Genomic DNA, 20145 nt, shown 5'->3' with positions numbered 1-20145 from the left:
ATTGCACATCAACACTGACCCATTCACAGCACAGGCTCTGAAGAAACTATAAAACCTGCCTTTGCTTCTGGCAGTAAGATCCTGCAAGTGCTAGAGGAGTGTGAAATGACTCCCGTCTGGATGACCCGCGAGGGCAAATGCTCAGAGGTCTGCAGTTCACTGCCTCCAAAATGCTTTGCTAGCATTTTTTTGTGTAGTAGTTACACGCACATTTTTTATGCTGACAGCTTTGGAAAAGAGCTCATTACAACAAGCAATTTTGTTTCCTGCATGCTGAGAAAAAGGGGGCGAGCTAAGTCCCTATGACATGTCTGCACTACATTAGAAGATGCCAAGAGAGCAGAAAAAACTCCAAGAGCCATTTTGTGCTGTCACAGAAGTGTGCTAGCTAGTGTAACTAGGATTTGCTAATTCAATGAGTTTATGCACTGAATTTAATTGCAATCCAGTTCTGAATGATCAAGGCCCAAACTCAGGAAGGATTACATGTTTTTAAGCATTAGGAAAGATAACACACCTTGGAGGCTTTTATGCTTTCTGTGACCGTAAAACTAGTAACACTATGTTATTGTATCATGCCACACAGTAACCTTATGCAGCAGCTCCGACTTGGGCTCCAGTGACTCAGAGGCAGACGACACGTGCTGTCTGTTGGCCAACACCAAGGAAAATATGAGTCTGATTTAAAAATAAAATCTTAGCGTTTGTCAAATCACAGTGCCACGTGATGACCTAAAAAGCAATTCACTAAGAAAATAAAGTGTTTGCTCTTACAAATAATTTATTTGGATTAAATGTTTATAGCTTTGACTTTTTACAAAACAAAGTACAAAAGAAATTTATGGAGGCACTGAAGAGTTGCTCGAACTCCATCTGTAGCTTTTGGCAGAGTTGTGCACGTCTCAGTAGGAAGAACTCAAAATGTAATCAAAGTAGGAATTCACATGGCTAAAAGTCAAAGCAGAACTGGCCTGTTAGAAGGATATTCTTTCTGAAGCAAAGAGACAAATTCTTTTTTTCTTCCAGTCAGTCAATTTAGCTGAACTAGTCAAGAGCCTTTACTGTTTCTTGATCATTAACATCAGAATCAGATGTCATTGCCCTGTTGGAAATAACAGAGCCAGGTTAGATACAGAAAATTGTTGATGCAGCCCTTGAATACTGGCTGCAGTAACAGCCATTATTTACTGATCACTGATTGCTTGAGAACACCCCACTTTTCGCTTTTTTGTCCAATTCTGCAAAGCAAGCAAAAGCCAAAGGGAGCTGTCAATGCCAAGTAGTATTTTTTCATTCCAAACATTTTTTTTCCTAATGCTTTGCTAAGTCCCAGACCAAAAGCTTCACGTTAAAATGGAGTTGTGCAGAGTTGCTCTTTACTATGAACCCAGTTATGCAAAGATACACACCCCGGCTCACCTTCACACAGGGCACAGTCCCAACCAGACTACTTTGCGTGCATAACAAACTAGATGCAGGCAGCTCTAAGCCAAAGTCAGGCATGAATCTGCAGGCCAGGAGCCTACATGCAGCTACTTTAAACTTGGAAGGCAAAGGAAGAAGAGACATAAAAGTGCAACTCTGAGAAGCAACCAAGTCACTTAGAAGAACGAGGCATGAGACAGGTCAAAGGAATTTGTGCTTCTAACTCAGTTAGGCTCTTGTCTAAGTCTCACCCTACAGCTCTGGGTTTGCGGAATAGCCATTTCCAGAAACTCTGTGAAACGTGCAATCAAGTTGATCAGCTTTTCTGTACCAATGTGAAAAGCAAAATTAGACACACACATACAAATCCACAAATATTACAGGCAGCTACTGAGACTCCAAACTCAAATGGAAAGCCTGTTTTGTTGTTACGTCTCCACTCCAACCTTTCTATAGGGTCTGTTCCCAATATTCGGCATAGGCCACTGCTTCTGGTGTTGCCAGATCGTATGGGGTGCATTGTGGTGCACCCCACGAGAGCGGGGTGGAAATGGAAAGTGGTCTGAAGTCACCTTAGCATACTTCTCTTCTTCGACCACTCAGCTTTCAGGCTGCAGCACTAAGAGGGGCTGTTTAGACCAGCAAAGGCTAAACATCAATAAATACTGTCCTGCAGTGCTTAAGCCTGTGGTAGGGGACACATTTTCCTTGCTTAGAGATGTTTATGTCCAACACCAAGTGCTGTTATAATATCTGTTTCTTGACTTCCGTTGGTATAATTATCATCAACCCCAAAATTACAAGCTCGAGTGGCAGGAAAGATGCTGGACTTTGCAAAATTGCTGAAGAAATGGGCTGGCAGGAAATGTGAGAAGTTCACTTGTTACCATGTTTAGCTGAAGGAAGTGATGTAGCATCTATGAGAAGCTGCTCAGACAGGAAGAGAAGCAAGCTGAGACAAAGGGGAAGAGTCACAACTTACAGGGGATGAGAACAGAATAAAGAGCCAATTGAATGCATGAGTCCTACTCAAGTTCGCGGTCCTGAAAAGCAAACCCTTACAAGCAGCTGAACCGGAGAGAACAAATCATTCTTTTCAGTTGCAACAGCCACAACCGATTGCAGCTACAAAACCAGTTGACTGATGTCAGAGACTCATGACCACGGCAGGACCAGAGCAGGGCCCAAGCTGTCTAAGTGCCAGATACTTTATGTGTGAATATCTAACTGCTCATAAGACTCATTCATACAAGACCAAACAGCTGCGGGCCTCACCACATTTACATCTCTCCTTGACTTGGCTGCCCTTCAAAAAACTCTAAACATACACACGCAAAAAAATCTAACCAAATATGATCTGATCCACAGATTGTGTGTGTGTGTGTGTGTGTGTGTGTGTGTGTGTGTGTGTGTGTGTGTGTGTGTGTGTGTGTGTGTGTGTGTGTGTGTGTGTGTGTGTGTGTGTGTGTGTGTGTGTATCTGATCTACAGATTGTGTGTGTGTGTATTTGGTGCAACTATGCCAGGGCTGTGATTTTGTTGGTGAAATAATAATTATGCCATTAAAACCTTTAGCATGCAATCATGCCAGTATGTAAATGTGTAGCTTATTTTCCCTTTCCCACATAGGAATATACACTTTTACATTGTCCTTATAAGCACCTTATTCCGTCTACTTCAAGAGGTGGATGTTATAGTTAATGATAATAGGAAAATGAAAATGATACAGCTTGTGTACCTAGACAAGTCCTTATCTAAATAAACCCAAAATAAACTCATTCAGTGTTGTGAACTATTCAAGCTATTTCCCTTGCAGGCTGGGGAGGAAGACAGATTTCTGTTTTTTTAATTCTCGGGAGGTGAAGGTCAATGGAAACACATAGATGGGCGAACCATGGAGTCGGTGAGGTCAGGAATAGCGTGAATGGGGGGAGTGGGAAAAGGGAATCTACTAAAGATAGAAAGAGATGAGAATGATTCTGCCCAGGTAGAGGCATCGCATTCAGACACAGAAGAAATTCCCTGCAAATAGATATTTCCTTAGCCTTTCATCTGAGCTGTCACTGGAAACAGGGATCATCTCAGCCAATAAAGGCTATAAATATTTTACAAGACATTAGCAAAATTGATAGGATCCTATCATTTCTCCAGAGGCCATTTAAAAAAAAACAACCCACAGTTATTCTAATGAAAGATTTCACAAATCAATAGCTTCTGCTCTGGGTGAGCTTACTGAAATCACTACAAATGGCAGCTCCATGTGTGCTCTGGTGGCAGATGTAAGGCAAATGTTTTTAAAAAGGCCTGAATACAGGAATATACCGAACTATAGGTCAGCTTTCTTTAAGCAGCTGCTTAAGACAAATATGAATGTAAAGGCTTCTTGCACTATCAAACAGGGTGTGAACAAGGCGCCATCACCCCTGCCCACATGGGGCTGTACTCTGCATATCCTTTGTGTTGTTCAGTCCCCCGAGTTTTCCCCCTCCAAGGACTGTGCGACTGGGGAGGGATCATCTCCATCATTTGCCCCTTCCTCTACCTGCCCAATGGCAAACGTCCTGGCTTCATCCTTAATACCCCGCGTGCTATTTCCATCATCTTTTCTCGTTAGTTCTCGACATAGGAAGGCGGCAAAATTGCTCACAAATCATGGCATTGGTTATCATTTCGCTACATGTAATAGCTAGTGTTTTTTTCTGAAGGCTTTACTTTCAGCGCTATTGAGGCTACCTTCTGTGCCTCTGGCTGTTTCTCAGTTTTTACATCCCAATGTCAAGGTGGGAATGACACCCAAGTGGAAAAAATCCATAGTTTGGCCTTTCATTTGTATATTTTCAACAGCTGAACCTTCTTGAAGGTGGAGAAGGGTGAGAGAAAAATGATGCTCTTACTGAACTATTCACAGCTTTTAAAAGGGAGAAATGCCCAGCCAAATGCTGTGAACTAAGCATCAGGCCAGCGGTTTCAAAGATGATAACTTCAGGCTGCTTAGAGGTGTGTATAGACAGAGACAGACAAATGATACCGAGTTAAAACGGGGATAAGTACTTACTGTGCACCGCCAGGTCCTTACCAATTGTTGCGTGTGTCCATTTTGTCCTGCACTAAAGCGGGAGCTGAACTGGGGCAGTTTCTCTCTGAATGCAACAGCTGCAGAATCACCACGGCTCAGCGTCCACTTAGTGCAGCATGGAGCAGACACACAAAATAGTTATTGCAGATCAACTGATGCAATGTAAATCTTTCCCCTTTTAACTCGATATAATTTCTTGGTCTGTCCCTATCCATAAAGAACTACTTTGCAGCAAATGCACTCCCCCCCCCACCTTATGGGCTTGGAGCTGCCCAACTTTCTCAGTATCTGGGGCAAAACTATCAGTGCAACTGGCCCTCTCCACCACAGAAATAAAAGAGCATGAGTAATATTACCAAAAGGAAAAAATGCAAGGAGCTGAAATCCCAGGGGTCTCTTGCAGTACTACATGCCCTGGAGATGCTGTTGTGCTGGGAAGAGATGGAAAGAGCCGCCAAGAGGAAGCATAGCCGCACACTCCAAAACCTTTTAGTTTCTTAGACAAAATGACTTATTTAGTTACATCAATGAACCAGCTCTGATTTACTGCTGAGATGAACATCTCAGATATACTTTGTAGAAAGAGCTACCTAGATAGATGCCGTCTGTGTTGTCCTGCAAGAAGCAGGGCTTTTTAATGCCGGCTCAAGTCTCCCCTTGGGTACATGAACACGTATCGCAGCAGCCCTGCAACTAAAACTACACACGTTGCCTCATCAGGACAGAGCCAGGTTCACAGTACAACTCGACAAGGGCAGTCTCAGGGAAGCAGCTGCACAACAGTTTGAAACAGCAGTGACTTTCATTTTTAATCTATAGGCATCATTTGTGTTTCAAGGCCACATCTGTAAACCGCTTTTTATTATCTAGTCAAGTAACATTTCCTTTTACCCAGACAGATTCAGAGGGAAATGCATGCATTATACTGTTCCTGTCCAGCACAGCCCCATAGCCAAGCCGTGACAACCAATTCAATTGTGGGAGTTTTATAACCTTTTCCAATTGCCGAGGTCTGAAAGTAACAGTGCTATGACCTTAAACTTGGGCTTCTACTCGCACCATAAATCGAATCACCCACTCCCTATCGGATATTTGTTGGGATCCTGTTTGTTTTTACAGGTGCTCACTGACAATGGGAAAGAACAGAATTTACATCATCAGTGAGGCCGTGTCCAAGTGCCCAAGAGGAAGCTGTTCAGCAGAACATAAATCAGATCAGCAATCTCACTCCCAACATTAATCACAAGCCCCAGGATCCCTCGGTACCTTCAAAAATTCCCCTACTGGATCAGATCATTTAGTGCAGTATTTCATCTTGAGAAGCAGCCTACTCAAAGTCCGCATATTCTTTGAGTGCTGCAGTTTTCAGACTATGCCTCGCACACACATCTGCCTAGGTGCCGAGCTACTCTTACTTCGACAAGGCTCTGCAGAAGTCCACTCAGGCAGGTGCATCTGCAGGAGCAGGCCCTCCTGCTTCTGCGAACACAGCAGAGCATGAATGATTTTACTGACCCAAGATGTCCTACTCAAGGCAACAGACGGTCTCCTGTGCATGTATTGGCAGCCTTCAGATCAATTTGACAGGGTATGACATGACAATGTATATTTATAGTGGCCAAACCCTTAGCAGGACATGAAAAAAAGGAAGCTTCTGAAGATTTGCAAAAATGCTGCATTTTGTGGCTGGTGTCTTTGGTTGGATAAGTCATTTGGATAGAATGAAATCCTTATAAAAATTTTTTTTGCATGCATTACCTTTCCTGGCATGCTCGGGTCTTTGGTTTGTGCAGACGAGCCATCAATTCTTTCTGAAAAATAGAGATTTAGACACCACTTTAATCCATTCTAAGCTTAGACGGCTAATCTTAGAGGAGAGGGCAGTTTTACACAAACACAGAGCCAAAAAAACTAATTTTCAAGTAGATCAGGTGTTTCTGTAATTTAGTAGTATACTTAGTCCACATATAGCAGCACATAAAATTCATGCATAAAAAGCAAGCAACAAACATGAGAAGAATTACAGACTATTATTGGCGGACATGCTTGTAGCAATTTAGCTTCTAAATACAAGAAATATCACCAGGCCTTTGGATTATGCTTTCATTGCTAGCACGTGGAAAGAGTCTTATACAACAGACATTTTTTGGCCCAGATTTGAATAAACTCTCAGAAAAGGAAGGACTTACTATGAAGCACTTTACAACCGTGGAATAAATGGATGAAAAAAAGAACACTTTTGATATTAACACCATATTTTTCTTTTAAAATAAAGGCTTTGTCTTATGACATCTTGCTTTCCAAGTCACCATTTCAAATAGTTGTATTTATCTGCCTGAAAAAAAACTATAGCATTGCTCCCTTCTATTAGTTGGTACTTATTTCTATCTAGTAGGGTGTGTGGCTCTTCGGCAAGACGTGTTTTGGTTTATACGACGTACCTTACTGAATGCCTCTTCAGGAAGGGAATGCTTTTATTCAGGCAAACAGGACCTCAGTGAGTTTTGCAGCTTCCCTATAAGCTTTGGCGACAGGATGTTAAAGTGGAAAAGCTGACAGGGGGAAATGCAAAACTGAGGTCTGAAAAAAAGCCAAGAGGCTGCAAAGTCTCCTCTGCTGCATTTAATTGAGAATTGTAGCTACTCCCGTTGAGTTGTATTAAAAAGTCGTTAATTAAAATGAACGGAAGTGTTTCTTCTGTTACTGATGCTCATACAAGTTTTTCAGTTAATTTTATCCTTATTTTGCTTTGCATTTATATTTCCATTCTCATTATTTATAGGCTAGTACTTACAACAAAACAGAACGACCATGGGTTCTGCAACATTTTCTTGTTTCTCACCTCCTCCCTATCGATGATGCCAGCCTCAGCCCCCGTCTGCCTCTCCCATCAACAGCTCTACATCTTCCACCCCACGCTAAGGCAAGAAATGTCAGACCTGGGCTTCTCTACAAGGTCACATTTTAGTCCTTCCTCAGGTCCCTCTTCTATCTCAACATCTCACAAGAAAGTAGCTGCCTGATTATGGCTGCTGTGGTGGTCTTTTGGTATAACCTACGCAATCTTAAAAATAAAAGCCGGCCCAAGACATAGCCAGTTACACCCTTGGTCACTTTGCCTATATGCTGTATTACTTCCCTGTATCCATGGACCCTTCTCTACATCCACTGTCCAGATTAGAAGGAAAGATGGAGGCATTGTGCTTCCTTTTTTCAATGTCCATTAACATCCAAACTAATGTGCATCTTACTCGCAAGATGCTTCTCAGACTAGAAATCACCTACTAGTAGCACCAGCAGGCTCAGCAGGGTAGCTTGGTAGTCCATGCTGTGTTACAGAACAGGCTAAGGAAAGACTGCCTCGAGACAGACACGTCAGACACTAATCTAAAAAGCAAGCAGTCTCACCGTGATCCGTTCTTCTCGTTGCTTCCTCAGCAGAGCTAGTATTTCATCTCTTCTTTTGGCCTGGGAGGAAGCATATTTACCATGTCAAGTGCAAGGGGATTTAATTGAATTCAACTGCAGTTTGCAGAGATTCAAAAGAAACCCTCCCTTTCTCAGAGCTGAAAACTAGAAGGAATGCATAATAAGAGCAGAAGAAACTGCTTAATAGACAACACATTTTTTTGCCAGAATCCACAAGAGCACAATGTTTTAAGACATGTTTTGGGGGGGGGGGTTGGTTGTTGGTCTCAGGACACAGGCAGACAAGGTTCTTTGGGTAAATGTAATATCTTTTATTAGACCAACTAAATAGTTGGACAAATTGTTCTTTGCAAGCTTTTAGGTACAACCCCCCTTCTTCAGACAGAGGGAGACTCCTGAAAGCTTGCAAAGAACAATTTGTCCAACCATTTAGTTGGTCTAATAAAAGATATCACATCTACCCGAAGACCCTTGTCTGCCTATGTTTTAAGACATGAGGTTTTTCTCCTAGGACTCTGCAGAGAGCTCTGATAAGACCAATCTTCCTTGATTCGGGATCAAGCGCACAGAGATAAACCTATTTACAAATAGTGAGCTAACAATATGTAAAACTACAAAAAGAAGGAGTATATAGGTTTTTCATCCACAACTTTTAATCATATAAAAATTGCTCAGCTAGAGTCCTTGAGTGGATGGGCCCTTTCGTCCTGATTATATTTTTCCTGGAAACCCATTCTCTCCTGATCTATAAAAATGACTTAAAGTCAGAGCGTGAGATCCTGGTTCCACTGACATCGAGGTCAAGAGACCTGGTGGTTTCAGAGGCCAGGATTCCCCCCCAGAACGTCGAACCATGTAATACTTTCAGATGCTTTTTCAATGAATGCTCTTTGGTCTTCTGGCTTATGAAAAGGTAAATGAATGTCCCATTTGCCTTCAAAACTACTCTCTCTACACCAGAGGTTCTCAACCTGTGGCCCACAGGCCACTCCTCATCCACAAGCTCCATCCAAGTGGGCCACAGAAAGGTTGTGGAACAAATTAAGAATATCTGTACTTGTAAGGCAAGACTACTGATCTTAAAATGAGTGGTGTGCTTTGGTTTGTAGAATAACAACAAAAACAGTTTAAGTGGTCCACTGAGACCCTCAGCAATTTTCAAGTGGTCTGACCAAAAAAAAAGGTTTGAGAACCACCACTCCACACAATCTCAGTTTGAAAAGTAGAGTGACTGCATGAGAAACAGTGCTTTGATTACTATTCGCATCAGTTTGCCAGTACTTTTGTTTCCATGCCCTGATATCAATCAAACTACTTGCAAGTACCATGCTGGACTTTTGCTAGCTGGAAAAAAACAGCAACATGGGGAAAAGCTATCTGCTTAAGCTGGAGAACAGCATATACAGTCATTCTGAAAAGTAGTTTGACATTCCAGTAAGTATCCTGGGAAATCCCTACAACGAGTACAAGAGAAAAAACAAACCTCGGCAGATGAAAAATCCCAAGGTAGTCTCACTTTGTAAGTATTTTGGCATTTAAACCCAATGATTACCAAATGAAGGAAATAACCAGACTTGCAAACCCCTTTCTTTAACCAGGACCCACATCATTCACCATTTTTCCAGCACTTGAATTGAGGTGAACAAGGAATTCTAAGAAATTTCACCTGCCCTGGTTAATGCAGTGGTAAAAGCACAGAAATCAGCCTCCTACAGCATTCACCAGGCCGCTAATGGAAACAAGCAAGCCAAAGTGGTAACTGTTGCAGCAGGGCAAAATGAAAAAGGATTAGCTGGCACCGGACACGTTCCAGCAGTTAAGCCACGATGCTCAGCACTGATTTAGGATTTAATACAAACAAATCTGCTAGCGGTTATCAATGGGGAGTGAAAAAAAAAAATACAGCGAGAGGAGAGAAAGAGACACTCAAAACCCTTTAACAAACCATTGAGGATATATATCTAGATCCATACATCTCCACTGCGGAGCTAACCCAGGCGTAAGGAGCAAAGCTCTGCATACGTTATTGTGTCCTCACAGATGCTGCGCTGACCTCTGTGAGCTGTTAGACTTTCTGGGGTATAATCCATGGGTGCAGCAAACTGAGCCACTCAATTATTACTTTTCCAGTGAACTGTGAGAGTATGCATCTGCCCTGAAGATAGATCCTCCGAGGTTTCTGTGATGGGCTCGTCAAAGTCTTGCAAGAGTTTTGTAGCGTGATAATCATCAGTACCATGCCTGAATAAATATTTGATGTGATCTACACTCTGAGCACTAATTCAGAGATAAGGAGCTGTGGAAGACAGACAGCCGAGACAAACATGGAAAGAAGAGGAAGTGGCTAGAGCAAAAAGCACTGTACAGCAATATTCTGATCTATTCAGACAGGCCTTACATTAGCCACACTGATGTAGGCTGATTTCTTGGCGTGGCTGTGCCTGTCATTTCGTAGTTAATCACACAATACTCTATCCTTGTGGGAATGAACGAATTATAGATAAATCCACTGCAATGAATGTTAGAAAGATACCAGCTATGTTTCTGCTACGTTACTCTAGGTTCATATAAGCTAACTGGCTAATTAGAACAACCGTTTATAATACATTACCCTCTGAGTTTGAGAAATTACAGTATTATAATTAACATCATTTAGCTTGCTCTTTTGAAAATACTGACTCTCTTCCCTACTCAGGGCAGACCGCCCTTTGCAGAGCTAAAACTTCCATCCTTTGCTCTCCCCACACAGGAAGAGTGACCATGTAGATGTGAAAAGAAAATGCTACAATTGTCTAGCAATATCTTTATTAGATTCTTCTTCTTCCATTTAGTGCATTCATCATCATTTCCCTGGACTTACTTGAGGCCGGTAGCCTGTCTTGTAGGTGTGTAAAGTAACTGTTTCACTGAAATGAATTGGCTCTGCTTATGACTGAGCGACATGCAAAAGCTGTGCAATCCTGATTTCATCTATTGTTGGAGAATTTAAATAAAAAAAAAATGAACTGAGTAATCAGCAAAAAGGCCTGCTACTCTGTTAATCCCATTTTCAGAAGAAAGGCCTAATGGCTGCTAATGGATGAAACGCATTACAGGGTTATTAATTGGAAAGAGCAGGACTGCTGACTTGCTTCAAAGAAACAGCAGAGCTCAGCACCTTTATGCACCTACCACAGATTGCTTTCTTCTGGCCTCCTTCCCAGGCCTAGAATATAAGCTTTTCATTAAAAAACAAAACAAAAAAACAAAAAAACCAAACAAACCCACCAAACATTTTACTAAAATGAGGAAAATATACTGTAATTACAGAGTAAGACTGGCAACCTTATCACAGTATTTAATGTTCGCCTTTGATTTAGATGCCTGGGATCAGCTACGTGGGAAATATATGCAATATTAATTCGCCAGTCATATTGCCGCCAACTGCAAGAAAAGTTTCATTTTGCAGAATGTATCAGCATCTAGAAAGCCAAAGCCTAGTCGGCTTTTAGTCAATATATGCAAGTGGTGTGTGCTCCCATGTGACAAGTGCCTGAATAATTTTCTAATATGGCAGCGTGACTGAATCACATAATCCCGGAGTGTATAATTAACCATTTAGAAAAGGGTTATTTTAACTGATTAAAAACCCAAATGAGGGAGATGACTTGATGCAGAGTTGCTAATTGTTAACGCCTTGCATTCCAGTGGTCTCCGAAGTGCGGTGCGTAAGACAATCAATTGAGGTGAGGGAAGAAAATATTAGAACTTCTATTTATATAAATATACATAGATTGGGGGTGCGTGCTCAAAAATGTTTTACTGATAGGGGTGCACGATCAAAAAAGTTTGGAGACCGCTGCTCCTGAGAACCAAGGAGCCCTGTAAAAACCCAAGGTGGGGCTGGGCCTGAATAATGCAAAAATACACAAGATACAGCCTCTGCTATGTGACGCCCCCTCCCTGTGGGCACAGTCAGGAGGGCAGGTGTGCCAGCGCTCAGCTTCACGGGGTAAGAAACAGCAGCAGGACCTGGGGCATCCTGCACCTTGGCTTTCCAGCACAACTTAAAGCAGTCTCAGGGATGCTCTAAGCCCCACTGGATAGGGATGACCCCCAAAGGGCTGGTTCAGAGGCAGGCTTGCTGGAGCAGCGAGGTCACGAGCAGGTGGTGCTGAGCCACCTATAATGCCTCTGCATTACTGGAGCATGCAAAGTGAATCCCTCCCTGTCCATCCTTGCCCATGCCAACCCTTTTCCACCAGGCAAGCAGGGGCAAAGGTTTCCCCTTACTTTGTTGCTTAATCCATAATATTTAGTATCTTGGTTACAGCAGCATTCCCTATAACATGCTGCCTTGCCTACCTCAAATGTCCTACTCTGCATAACCTATAGTGTATCCTACCTAATCCAGTTGTGCTTTCAGGTGCAGAGACATTTGCATGTCACATGCTTTTCGTGCAATTTGCAGCCCTCACACACACTCTTTGAAACATAAAAGCCTATTAAAGCAGAGCTGAAAGTTTTCTAACTTGTCTGAATACTTTTAAAATGTACCTCTAACCTTGCAGTTTGTACTCATTTCACTTTCCCCAACTGTACTTCACCCACTAAGTGCTACACATTTGATGGTAGCGTTGCAAACCCCATCATGAAACAATGGTGTTACTGCAGCAGGATAATTAGTTTTTAAACTCGGATGAATGTTGCCTCAGAACTCTAAAAAAGGCGGAAGTGCTTCATTATTTGCAAATTTATGCTTTTAATAAAATGCACTATTTGTCTTCCACGCTCCCAGATTTACTATGTAATTTCATTATCCCAGCTCCCCCCTTGAGGGGATAATCAGATAAAAAGCCTTCTCTGGGGATGATAATACTATATTTGTTTTATGGCTCCAAAACAGACTTACAAACTGCATACATCTCATGGGAGTGTGCAAAGTTATGTGGCCACACACGCAGCAGAGTAATTTTTCCTCGAGATACCATGGGATTTCCTTCACGCACAAAATAAAAGAGTTGATTTGGGATGAATACAAGCTGCCTTTTGCCACAGGCTGTTATCAGAGCAACAGCAGTGACTATATATATTAAAAAAAAGACATCACTATACAAATTTTACTGCTTTCACTCTGGTATCAAAGCCTTCAAATATAGTAGGAGATAAGTGTAATGCTGGGAAATAATGGTGGGGACCTGCTGGGTTGAGACCACCATTGAAGACCTACACGGGCATACACGTTGTCTTTACTGAGGTGAACGTGGTTCGTACTTGGTGTCTTAGCAGTAACGAAGGAAAGACCTGGAATGAATTATACTTAAACATTCAAGAGACTCTGTCAACCTAAATATTGCGTCAGCCTTACTGGCTGTTTCTGGGTTCATTTCCAAATTCCCAAACCCCAGCACATCAAACAAACATACAACAGGAAAAGATTTCCCTCTCCAAGAACAACTATATTGAGTAGGGTTTGGAGACATTTCTGATAGCCACAGAATATGAAAAAAAACCCAACCTGTTTTCACAAAATGTTAATGTTTGGCCCTCCTGAGACCTCTCTACCCAAACACCTTGTTTCTTTATATCACAATGTTAGCAGCTCAGCTCCAGCAATGCAGATCTGTAGTTTATTACAAACCTATCCTCTCTGATTTGCTGGGCATGAGGGCAGGCTCTGTTTTGTGCAGAAACAACAAAGCAGCTTAATCCACACAGGATTGCCATTCTGTGGTTGGTGGAGAGGAAGAGGACACAGTATTGATATGACCACCCAGCCAAACGTGACAATTGCTAGCAGAGTCTGGGGTATTCTGCATCCTTACATCCTCCCTTGCCATCAGATCCCATTGATATGCCCAGCACCCTTCTGAAGATTTTACCTTCTGAAGATACTTTTCCTTTTCTTCAGCTTTCTGGGCTTCCAGGGCTTCCAGGAGGATTTGGTCCAGCTCTAGATAAAACAACACAGTCAAATGACTACACGGTGCAGAATCAAGCCAGTGATGACGCAGCGCGACTCCCGTACCCGAGCACTGTAACGGTCATCTGGATCACAGCTAGCTCACTCTGAGCTCCACTCCTCTGGTGCCCTGCTCTTCACCTTGTTTTACAGAGGGGTGGAAAGGAGATACAGGGTAATTTGGAGTCAAGGACTGGCCCACAGGTGCCTGCTATCAAGTATCAAGACAGCCCTGCATCTCATGAGGCTTAATTAGGATAAGTGCAAAGTCCTGCACATAGGATGGAATAATCCCCTGCATCAGTACAGGCTGGGGACTAGCAGCAGCTCTGCAGAAAAGGACCTGGGGGTGACAGTGGACAATAAACTGAACATGACCCAGCAGTGTGCCCTTGTTGCCAAGAAGGGTAACAGCATCCTGGGCTGCACTGGTAGGAGCGACGCCAGCAGATCGAGGGCAGCGATTCCTCCCCTCTATTCTGCACTGGGGAGGCCACATCTGGAGTCCTGTGTCCAGTTTTGAGCCCCCCGCTACAGAAAGGATGTGGACAACTTGGAGAGAGTCCAGTTAAGGGAATGAAAATGGTTGGGGGCTGGGGACATGACTGGGGAGGAGAGGCTGAGGGAACTGGGATGATCAAGTCTGCAGAAGAAAAGACCGGGGGGGAACAAATAGCAGCCTTCAGCTCCCTGCCGGGGGGCTGCAAAGAGGACGGAGCCGGGCTGTTCTCAGTGGGGGCAGATGACAGGACAAGGAGCAATGGGCTCAAGTTGCAGCAAGGGAGGTTGAGGTTGGATATTAGGGAAAACTTTCCCACTGGGAGGGTGGTGAAGCACAGGAACAGGTTACCTAGAGAAGAGGTGCGTCTCCACCCCACGGGGTGTTTCAGACCAGGCTCCACAGGCCCTGGCTGGGAGGATGGAGCTGGGGCTAGTCCCGCTTGGAGCAGATGCCCTGCCCGCCCCAGTTCAAGTGCTCTCCCAGGCACCTAGCCACGCTCGCCCAGGTGTAGCCCGGGACTCCCGCCCCCCGCAGCCGGGCACTCACCATGCCGGGGCGCCGAGGCAACCACCTTCCTCCCTGCAAGGCAAGATGGTGTTAGCTTGGCTTCCTGCCCCGAGCCCCCCACCGCGGCTCTGGGCCCCATCCCCAGCGCCTCCGGGGCACGCGCTCACGGGGCTCCTGGGGCACCACTGGGCCCACGTGGGACTCGAGCAGCGGCTGCAGGGTCACGGAGCTCCAGAAGGCCTTGGCCAGGCCGACGTCACGCTCTGCCGAGCCTGCGAACACCAGCGGCCCAGCCGCGGCCCGGCTCCGAGCTGTGGGCCACCCTGTTGCCATGGGAGTTGCCCAGCCCAGCCCAGGCTCCGCCCCCTTCCGTGGAGGCCCCTCCCCTCAGACCCTGGCTCCCTGCATGCCCAGCAGCTCTTGGTCACACTCAAGGGACGCTGCCGACCCTCCAGGCCTGCCCTGGAGTCCCCAGGAATGAGATATCAAGCTCCAAGGGACTGCTGAGAGTCACTTTGGGGATAAACGATAGGGCATTGGGTAAAATAAATATGAAACGTTGAATCCAATCCATGCAATGTGCCTTTGGCCTCTTGACAGCCTATGCACCATCATCCCTAACTGATCTATGCTGGCACATGGGCATGTTCGTGCTGTGTTGTGGGCACACTGGTGTTTTGGAAACCTCCAAGAACAGAGTCAGAGTTCGCAGCCTCAGCCCTGAACCTCCCAGGCCGCACGTGCCAGAGCCTGCCGTGGGCTCCTGGGGCCTGGGCACAGATTTGCCCCTGCGGGCAGCAAGTGCTGGGAGGAGCTGGCTGCCGGCGGACTCCATTGGTGCCGTAACCTCACCCAAGTGGCAGCCGGGGTCAAGGGAAAGTCTCTCACCCTCCAAGTGGAGAACAGGGGAAGGAAAAGGAGAGGAAGCCTCACTTACGCCCTACTTTTCCCTACAGAAAGCCCTGCAACTTCTGCAGCTAGGTCTGCAGCTCCAGGATAGGACTCTTACCTCTTTTGGCGTTTTGGTCGATTTGGGAGCTCTTGGCCACCAGAGATGTTACCAGGGATTGCTGCGTGGAATTGCTCTCGTCCATCCCCATAGTCAACTCAAGACCCATCAGAGAGCCGTGGTAGAAATCACCCTTGAACGGAGGGATTGCCACAGCCTCTGAGCAGCACAAAAACACTTGCTCTGCCTGATCTACTCACACTTCACCCCAAATTAGGCAACGAATCTGCCCAAGTGACCCTGAGTCTGTGCCCAGGAGCCTGCCCAAGACAGTCTGACCGTGGCTGTGGGTACACGCTGGGCTCTGTTCATAAGCAGCTGCCATGCCTTGTTCTGCAGACTTGGCAAGAGCAAGTAGGCAGGTTGCGCTTCCCGTCAGCACTGCCAGGCTGGCTACAAAGCCAGCGTAGACAAGCCCTGAGGGTACAGATGCACGCAGCATGTGGGAGCACAGGTTTCTGCCACATGCAACGCGGCGGCATTCATGTATTGCTGCTGGAAGCAGAACTTTAGATCTCACTCGGGTGTCGCGGAGCCAGCAGCTACTCTCAGCTTTCCGCAGCTGCCAGCACAGGAGTCTGATTTAAACCAGTGAATTACAGCCGAGATGCTCCATGTGCATTACCAACCCCATGAGCCAGCCAGCTCCTCACAAAGCTGACACTTAGCTGAACTACACTTCGGGAGCAGCAGCAAACCTGAATCACATTGGGGGATTATAAAATAAAAATCCAGGTTTCTAATGAAGTGTCAGGCTTCCTTGAAGCCATAAAAGAGCCAAAGGCTCACTGAAGTCAGCAAGAGGTTTAGTTGAGTGAGGAACGTCAGAGCTGGCCCAGAGCAGACAGGAAATCAGGCCCCGGGGCTCCTGGCTCTCCTCTCGGTGCTCCTCTGGAACAGCTATCCATCTAGCCTGCACCAGGTTATTGCTTCCACTGAAAAATTATTTCCTGCAGCTTTTATTGGGCTGCTTCTTTCTTTCCTTTTGGAAAGTTGATTTCCATCAGTCCATCTGCTTCAAATAAAAGTAGAAACGTTTTCATATAGCTTTGAATTTGAGAGGAGCATCTTTATTAGATACAAGTCTCACACACGGCTCTAGGCAAGTAAAACAGTGTCATACAAAGGGAAGGGGAGAATCAAATTCACTAGTTACCGAAAGACCAAGGAGAGAGCAACAGACTCGGGCTAGCAGGTGTATTTATATTCAACATCGGGTAGGGACACAAGTAAACAACAGGCTTCGTAGGACCCAGGAGCTCAGCACCACATGCCCATGGTGAGCTTTGCTACCATCCTTCCATATAAAGCCCCTCAATAGGGAACAAAAGCCTGCGAGGCCATTCATATGCTTGATTGTAAGCTCTTTGTGGCAGGGACTGTCCTTGTGATCTATTTTCAGGCAGCCCAAGCACCAAGCAATCCTGGTCCTATGTAACTCAGACAGCACATAACAACAGCCAGCCCCCTGAAAGGATTTCAAGCTGGATTCCAGTGTCACTTCAACGGGTGTAAATGGGGAGTAACGCGCGTGAAGCAGAAGAGGTGGGAGGTAGCAGTGAGATCAGAATCGGACCGTACACCAGCAGACACGCTGCCTTCTGTTTTGCATTTTCTTTCTGCATCCAAATGTTGCAACGCACCTTCAGATGTAAGCACGTGCCTCCCTTTTGGGAGCGGTGAAACAGCTGCGCCACGTTGGCTTGACGGGGAGAGTGACAGCAGGTGCGTGGTTAAAGGCAAATCCAGCCTGCCCCCATGCTGGTCAAGATGCCACTTGTGCAGCTAAATCCCTTTTGTATTCCTGGCTTCCAGCTAGCTAGATGCAAGACAGACCTTTTTACCTGGCTGTGTGGTTAGTGATTGTTGCCTTTTGCAATCAGCTAACTACACTGCCTAGCAACTAGGCTGAGCTACGAGATAGCTCTGTTCCAACATTTTGTAATTGTTTTTTTAAACTAAGAATGGGTCTTGTAATTAAAATATGGCACCAGGTAGTCCTAGTAAGCTGAGCTGAGCTTTCTTCCTTATTAATCCTTAGAAGTTCAGCAAAGTAGATCAGATGGCATATTGCTAAGGTGGTAAAGGCACCAACCCTTTTTTTTTTTTTTTTTTTTTAAAGTGTATTCAAGAGTATGTATATCCTTTAATATTTTTTGGTTTCTTAAATAAGAACCAATGCCTGCATGGAAGCAATCTTCCTATTAACACACAAAGAAAGAGAAACGGTGAGGAGTCCAGCACAAATGTTCAGGGCTTCAAGACAATCTTTAAGGTCAAATGAACCGGACTTGAGTTCTTTGCTCTTAAGATGCTCCTTGGCCCAGGCTGAGAGCACAAAGGACCCTATGTCTGAAGTATTTTCATCAAGCCAAAACCCCTGAACACCAGTGACATCTTTGCTCCACTGAAACCAATGGGAATTTGTCCATCCTTTGCTGGACTATGGACATTTCAGAAAATTAAGCGGCAACCCCCCCCACAAATGCCCATTTCAAGCGGGGCACCAGGAAGTCACCAAGGGAGGCAGGTCTCCATGCTGGCACCGGAAAGCAAGGAATTCTGTGCCTTGTTTTGATGGCAGTGAAGTCAGTGATTGCCACGGGACTGACACAATCAGCTAACTACACTGCCTACAAACCAAACACTACTTTGGTGATGGGAGGTCAGCAGCCAGACCTAGCAAAAGAAAAACATCTCTAATCATTATTCAGTCACTTGCTGAATTCCATTCAGTTGCTCCTGTAATGCAAACAGTTGCACATTTTTAGGATTATATTGCTAATTACACCCCGCCCCCCAAAATTACACCAGGAGTAAGTTAGTGTTGATAACTCCAACGTGCAGCGGGTGCAACGTGTGGATACTGTAAGAGGCCAACAGAATCAGTGGAATATCATCCACAGAAGAATATACAAGGTGGAAGGTACAGACAATAAGGGCCAGATCCCAACCAACCTTGTAGGCATGTCTTCTTCCCTTGAATTTAGAGGCCTGTCCTGGGAGGCTGATGCAAATGGCAAGGATTTGGCCCTTAGGCCTTCCTATACAATGACCTCAGTGATTTCTGTGTGCAGTCCAGATATCTCAGCAGAGGGGACCTACAGCCAGCCAGAAGGAAATGCTCAGTATAGGGCCGTGTCTGAACTCCTACTCCCTCCAATTCAGAGCTGCAAAGGATGTACTTTCATCATCTCAGGACAGAGACTGCTCAGAGGGGTGGTGTCTCTCCGAGTCAGGTGTGCATAAAGCAGGGGCAGCACTTCCAGTGCCTGCTTGAGTGCAGGTATTGAGTGGGGCAGGGCAGGGAAGGGGGTCTTCTTCTACCCAACAGCCCTCTCTGCCCAAGAAGCCCAGCTCATCCTGTAGAGAATCAGACCCGCATCTCTTACTTCCCAGCAAGATGTTCTGACCCCCAGGTTGGCCAAGTGGGCATCAAGAAAACAAGGTTCCCAAAGCAAAAGGGAGTGTGACTGTAGCCCAGTGGTTAGGGCACTCCCTTAGGACAGGGTCTGTTCCCCTCTGCCGGGCCTGGCAAAATTTGGGCTCCTCCAAACACTGATCTGCACTGCAACAGAGTTTAGACAGGAGGCTGGTCTAGACTGCTTCTGAGCCTGTGCATGGTTGATCTTGGGTTGCTCTTTATGACTTAAGGGCTTACGTTCTACTTAAACCCTGTTTAAGGCGCTACACAGTTAACGCAGACCTGACCCGAAAAGCCCGACTGCAAAACCCTTACACATGTTGGTCAATCTCTGACTCTAAGGGGAGTGCATGCACCCACAGTGGGAGAAAGCCTCAAAAGTGGGGCCAAGATGAAACGTTTGAATGCAAGGACCAGCCTACATGCTTATGACAAAGAGGTAGTAAATTCTTATAAATCAATGGGTTGTAGCCATCCGTGTATTTCTGCTGGGACCTGTGGAGTTAATAAAGCTAGCTCAATGTATTCAAATTGTGTAGTTCCCTGTTAAGGGCTCTTAGATCACATTCTCAAATGCAGTACTTATGTCTTTTTTAATATGGGCAGAATTGCCGCAGTTTTTTACTTTGCCAAATCTTTCAACTTCCTAGAACCTCTACTGATCTCCCCACTTTTCCAAAACGTTGCAAAAAAACAGACACTGCGCTTGAAGTAAAACCTCAGGCTTCAAAGACTTCATTAAAACACCACATTTTCTAGCAGAGCAGGAAGGATCTTAAATAATTAAAACTAAATTATGCTCATCAAATAAATGAACAAATTCTATGCAAAGT

At 45.0% G+C, this 20145-nt stretch overlaps 1 protein-coding gene across 2 annotated transcripts; it reads right to left on the bottom strand.

The window, feature by feature from the left end:
• Positions 1-776: 776 nt before the first annotated feature.
• On the bottom strand, positions 777-15997 carry HOATZ (HOATZ cilia and flagella associated protein). 2 transcript variants are annotated; one of them, XM_090027417.1, is made up of 6 exons: positions 15889-15997; positions 14919-14951; positions 13791-13861; positions 7909-7968; positions 6259-6311; positions 777-1102 (listed from the first exon to the last, which is right to left on the bottom strand). In XM_090027417.1, the coding sequence occupies exons 1-6, from the start codon at positions 15995-15997 to the stop codon at positions 1045-1047; spliced, it is 384 nt and encodes a 127-aa protein (XP_089883543.1). In that variant the 3' UTR covers positions 777-1044. The 2 variants fall into 2 exon arrangements, 1 of the variants encoding a protein (XP_089883543.1); XR_016439157.1 differs by lacking the exons at positions 7909-7968; positions 13791-13861; positions 14919-14951; positions 15889-15997 and adding an exon at positions 6942-7009 and having other exon boundaries at positions 1027-1102.
• Between the last annotated feature and the right edge of the window lie 4148 nt (positions 15998-20145).

Source organism: Crocodylus siamensis, chromosome 14 (genome assembly GCF_052110815.1).
Source record: "Crocodylus siamensis isolate JL-2025a chromosome 14, ASM5211081v1, whole genome shotgun sequence".
Classification (NCBI taxonomy): domain Eukaryota; kingdom Metazoa; phylum Chordata; order Crocodylia; family Crocodylidae; genus Crocodylus; species Crocodylus siamensis.
This window is presented reverse-complemented; position numbering and strand designations above follow the sequence as displayed.

Bases quoted from the DNA above. Each gene is read 5' to 3' on its own strand.
- HOATZ (XM_090027417.1), bottom strand. From the start codon at position 15,997: ATGGGTCTTGAGTTGACTATGGGGATGGACGAGAGCAATTCCACGCAG. The intron at 14,952-15,888 runs GTAAGAGTCCTA...CTTGCCTTGCAG, and splicing joins CGACCAAAACGCCAAAAGAG to GGAGGAAGGTGGTTGCCTCG. The intron at 13,862-14,918 runs GTGAGTGCCCGG...TGTTTTATCTAG, and splicing joins TGCCTCGGCGCCCCGGCATG to AGCTGGACCAAATCCTCCTG.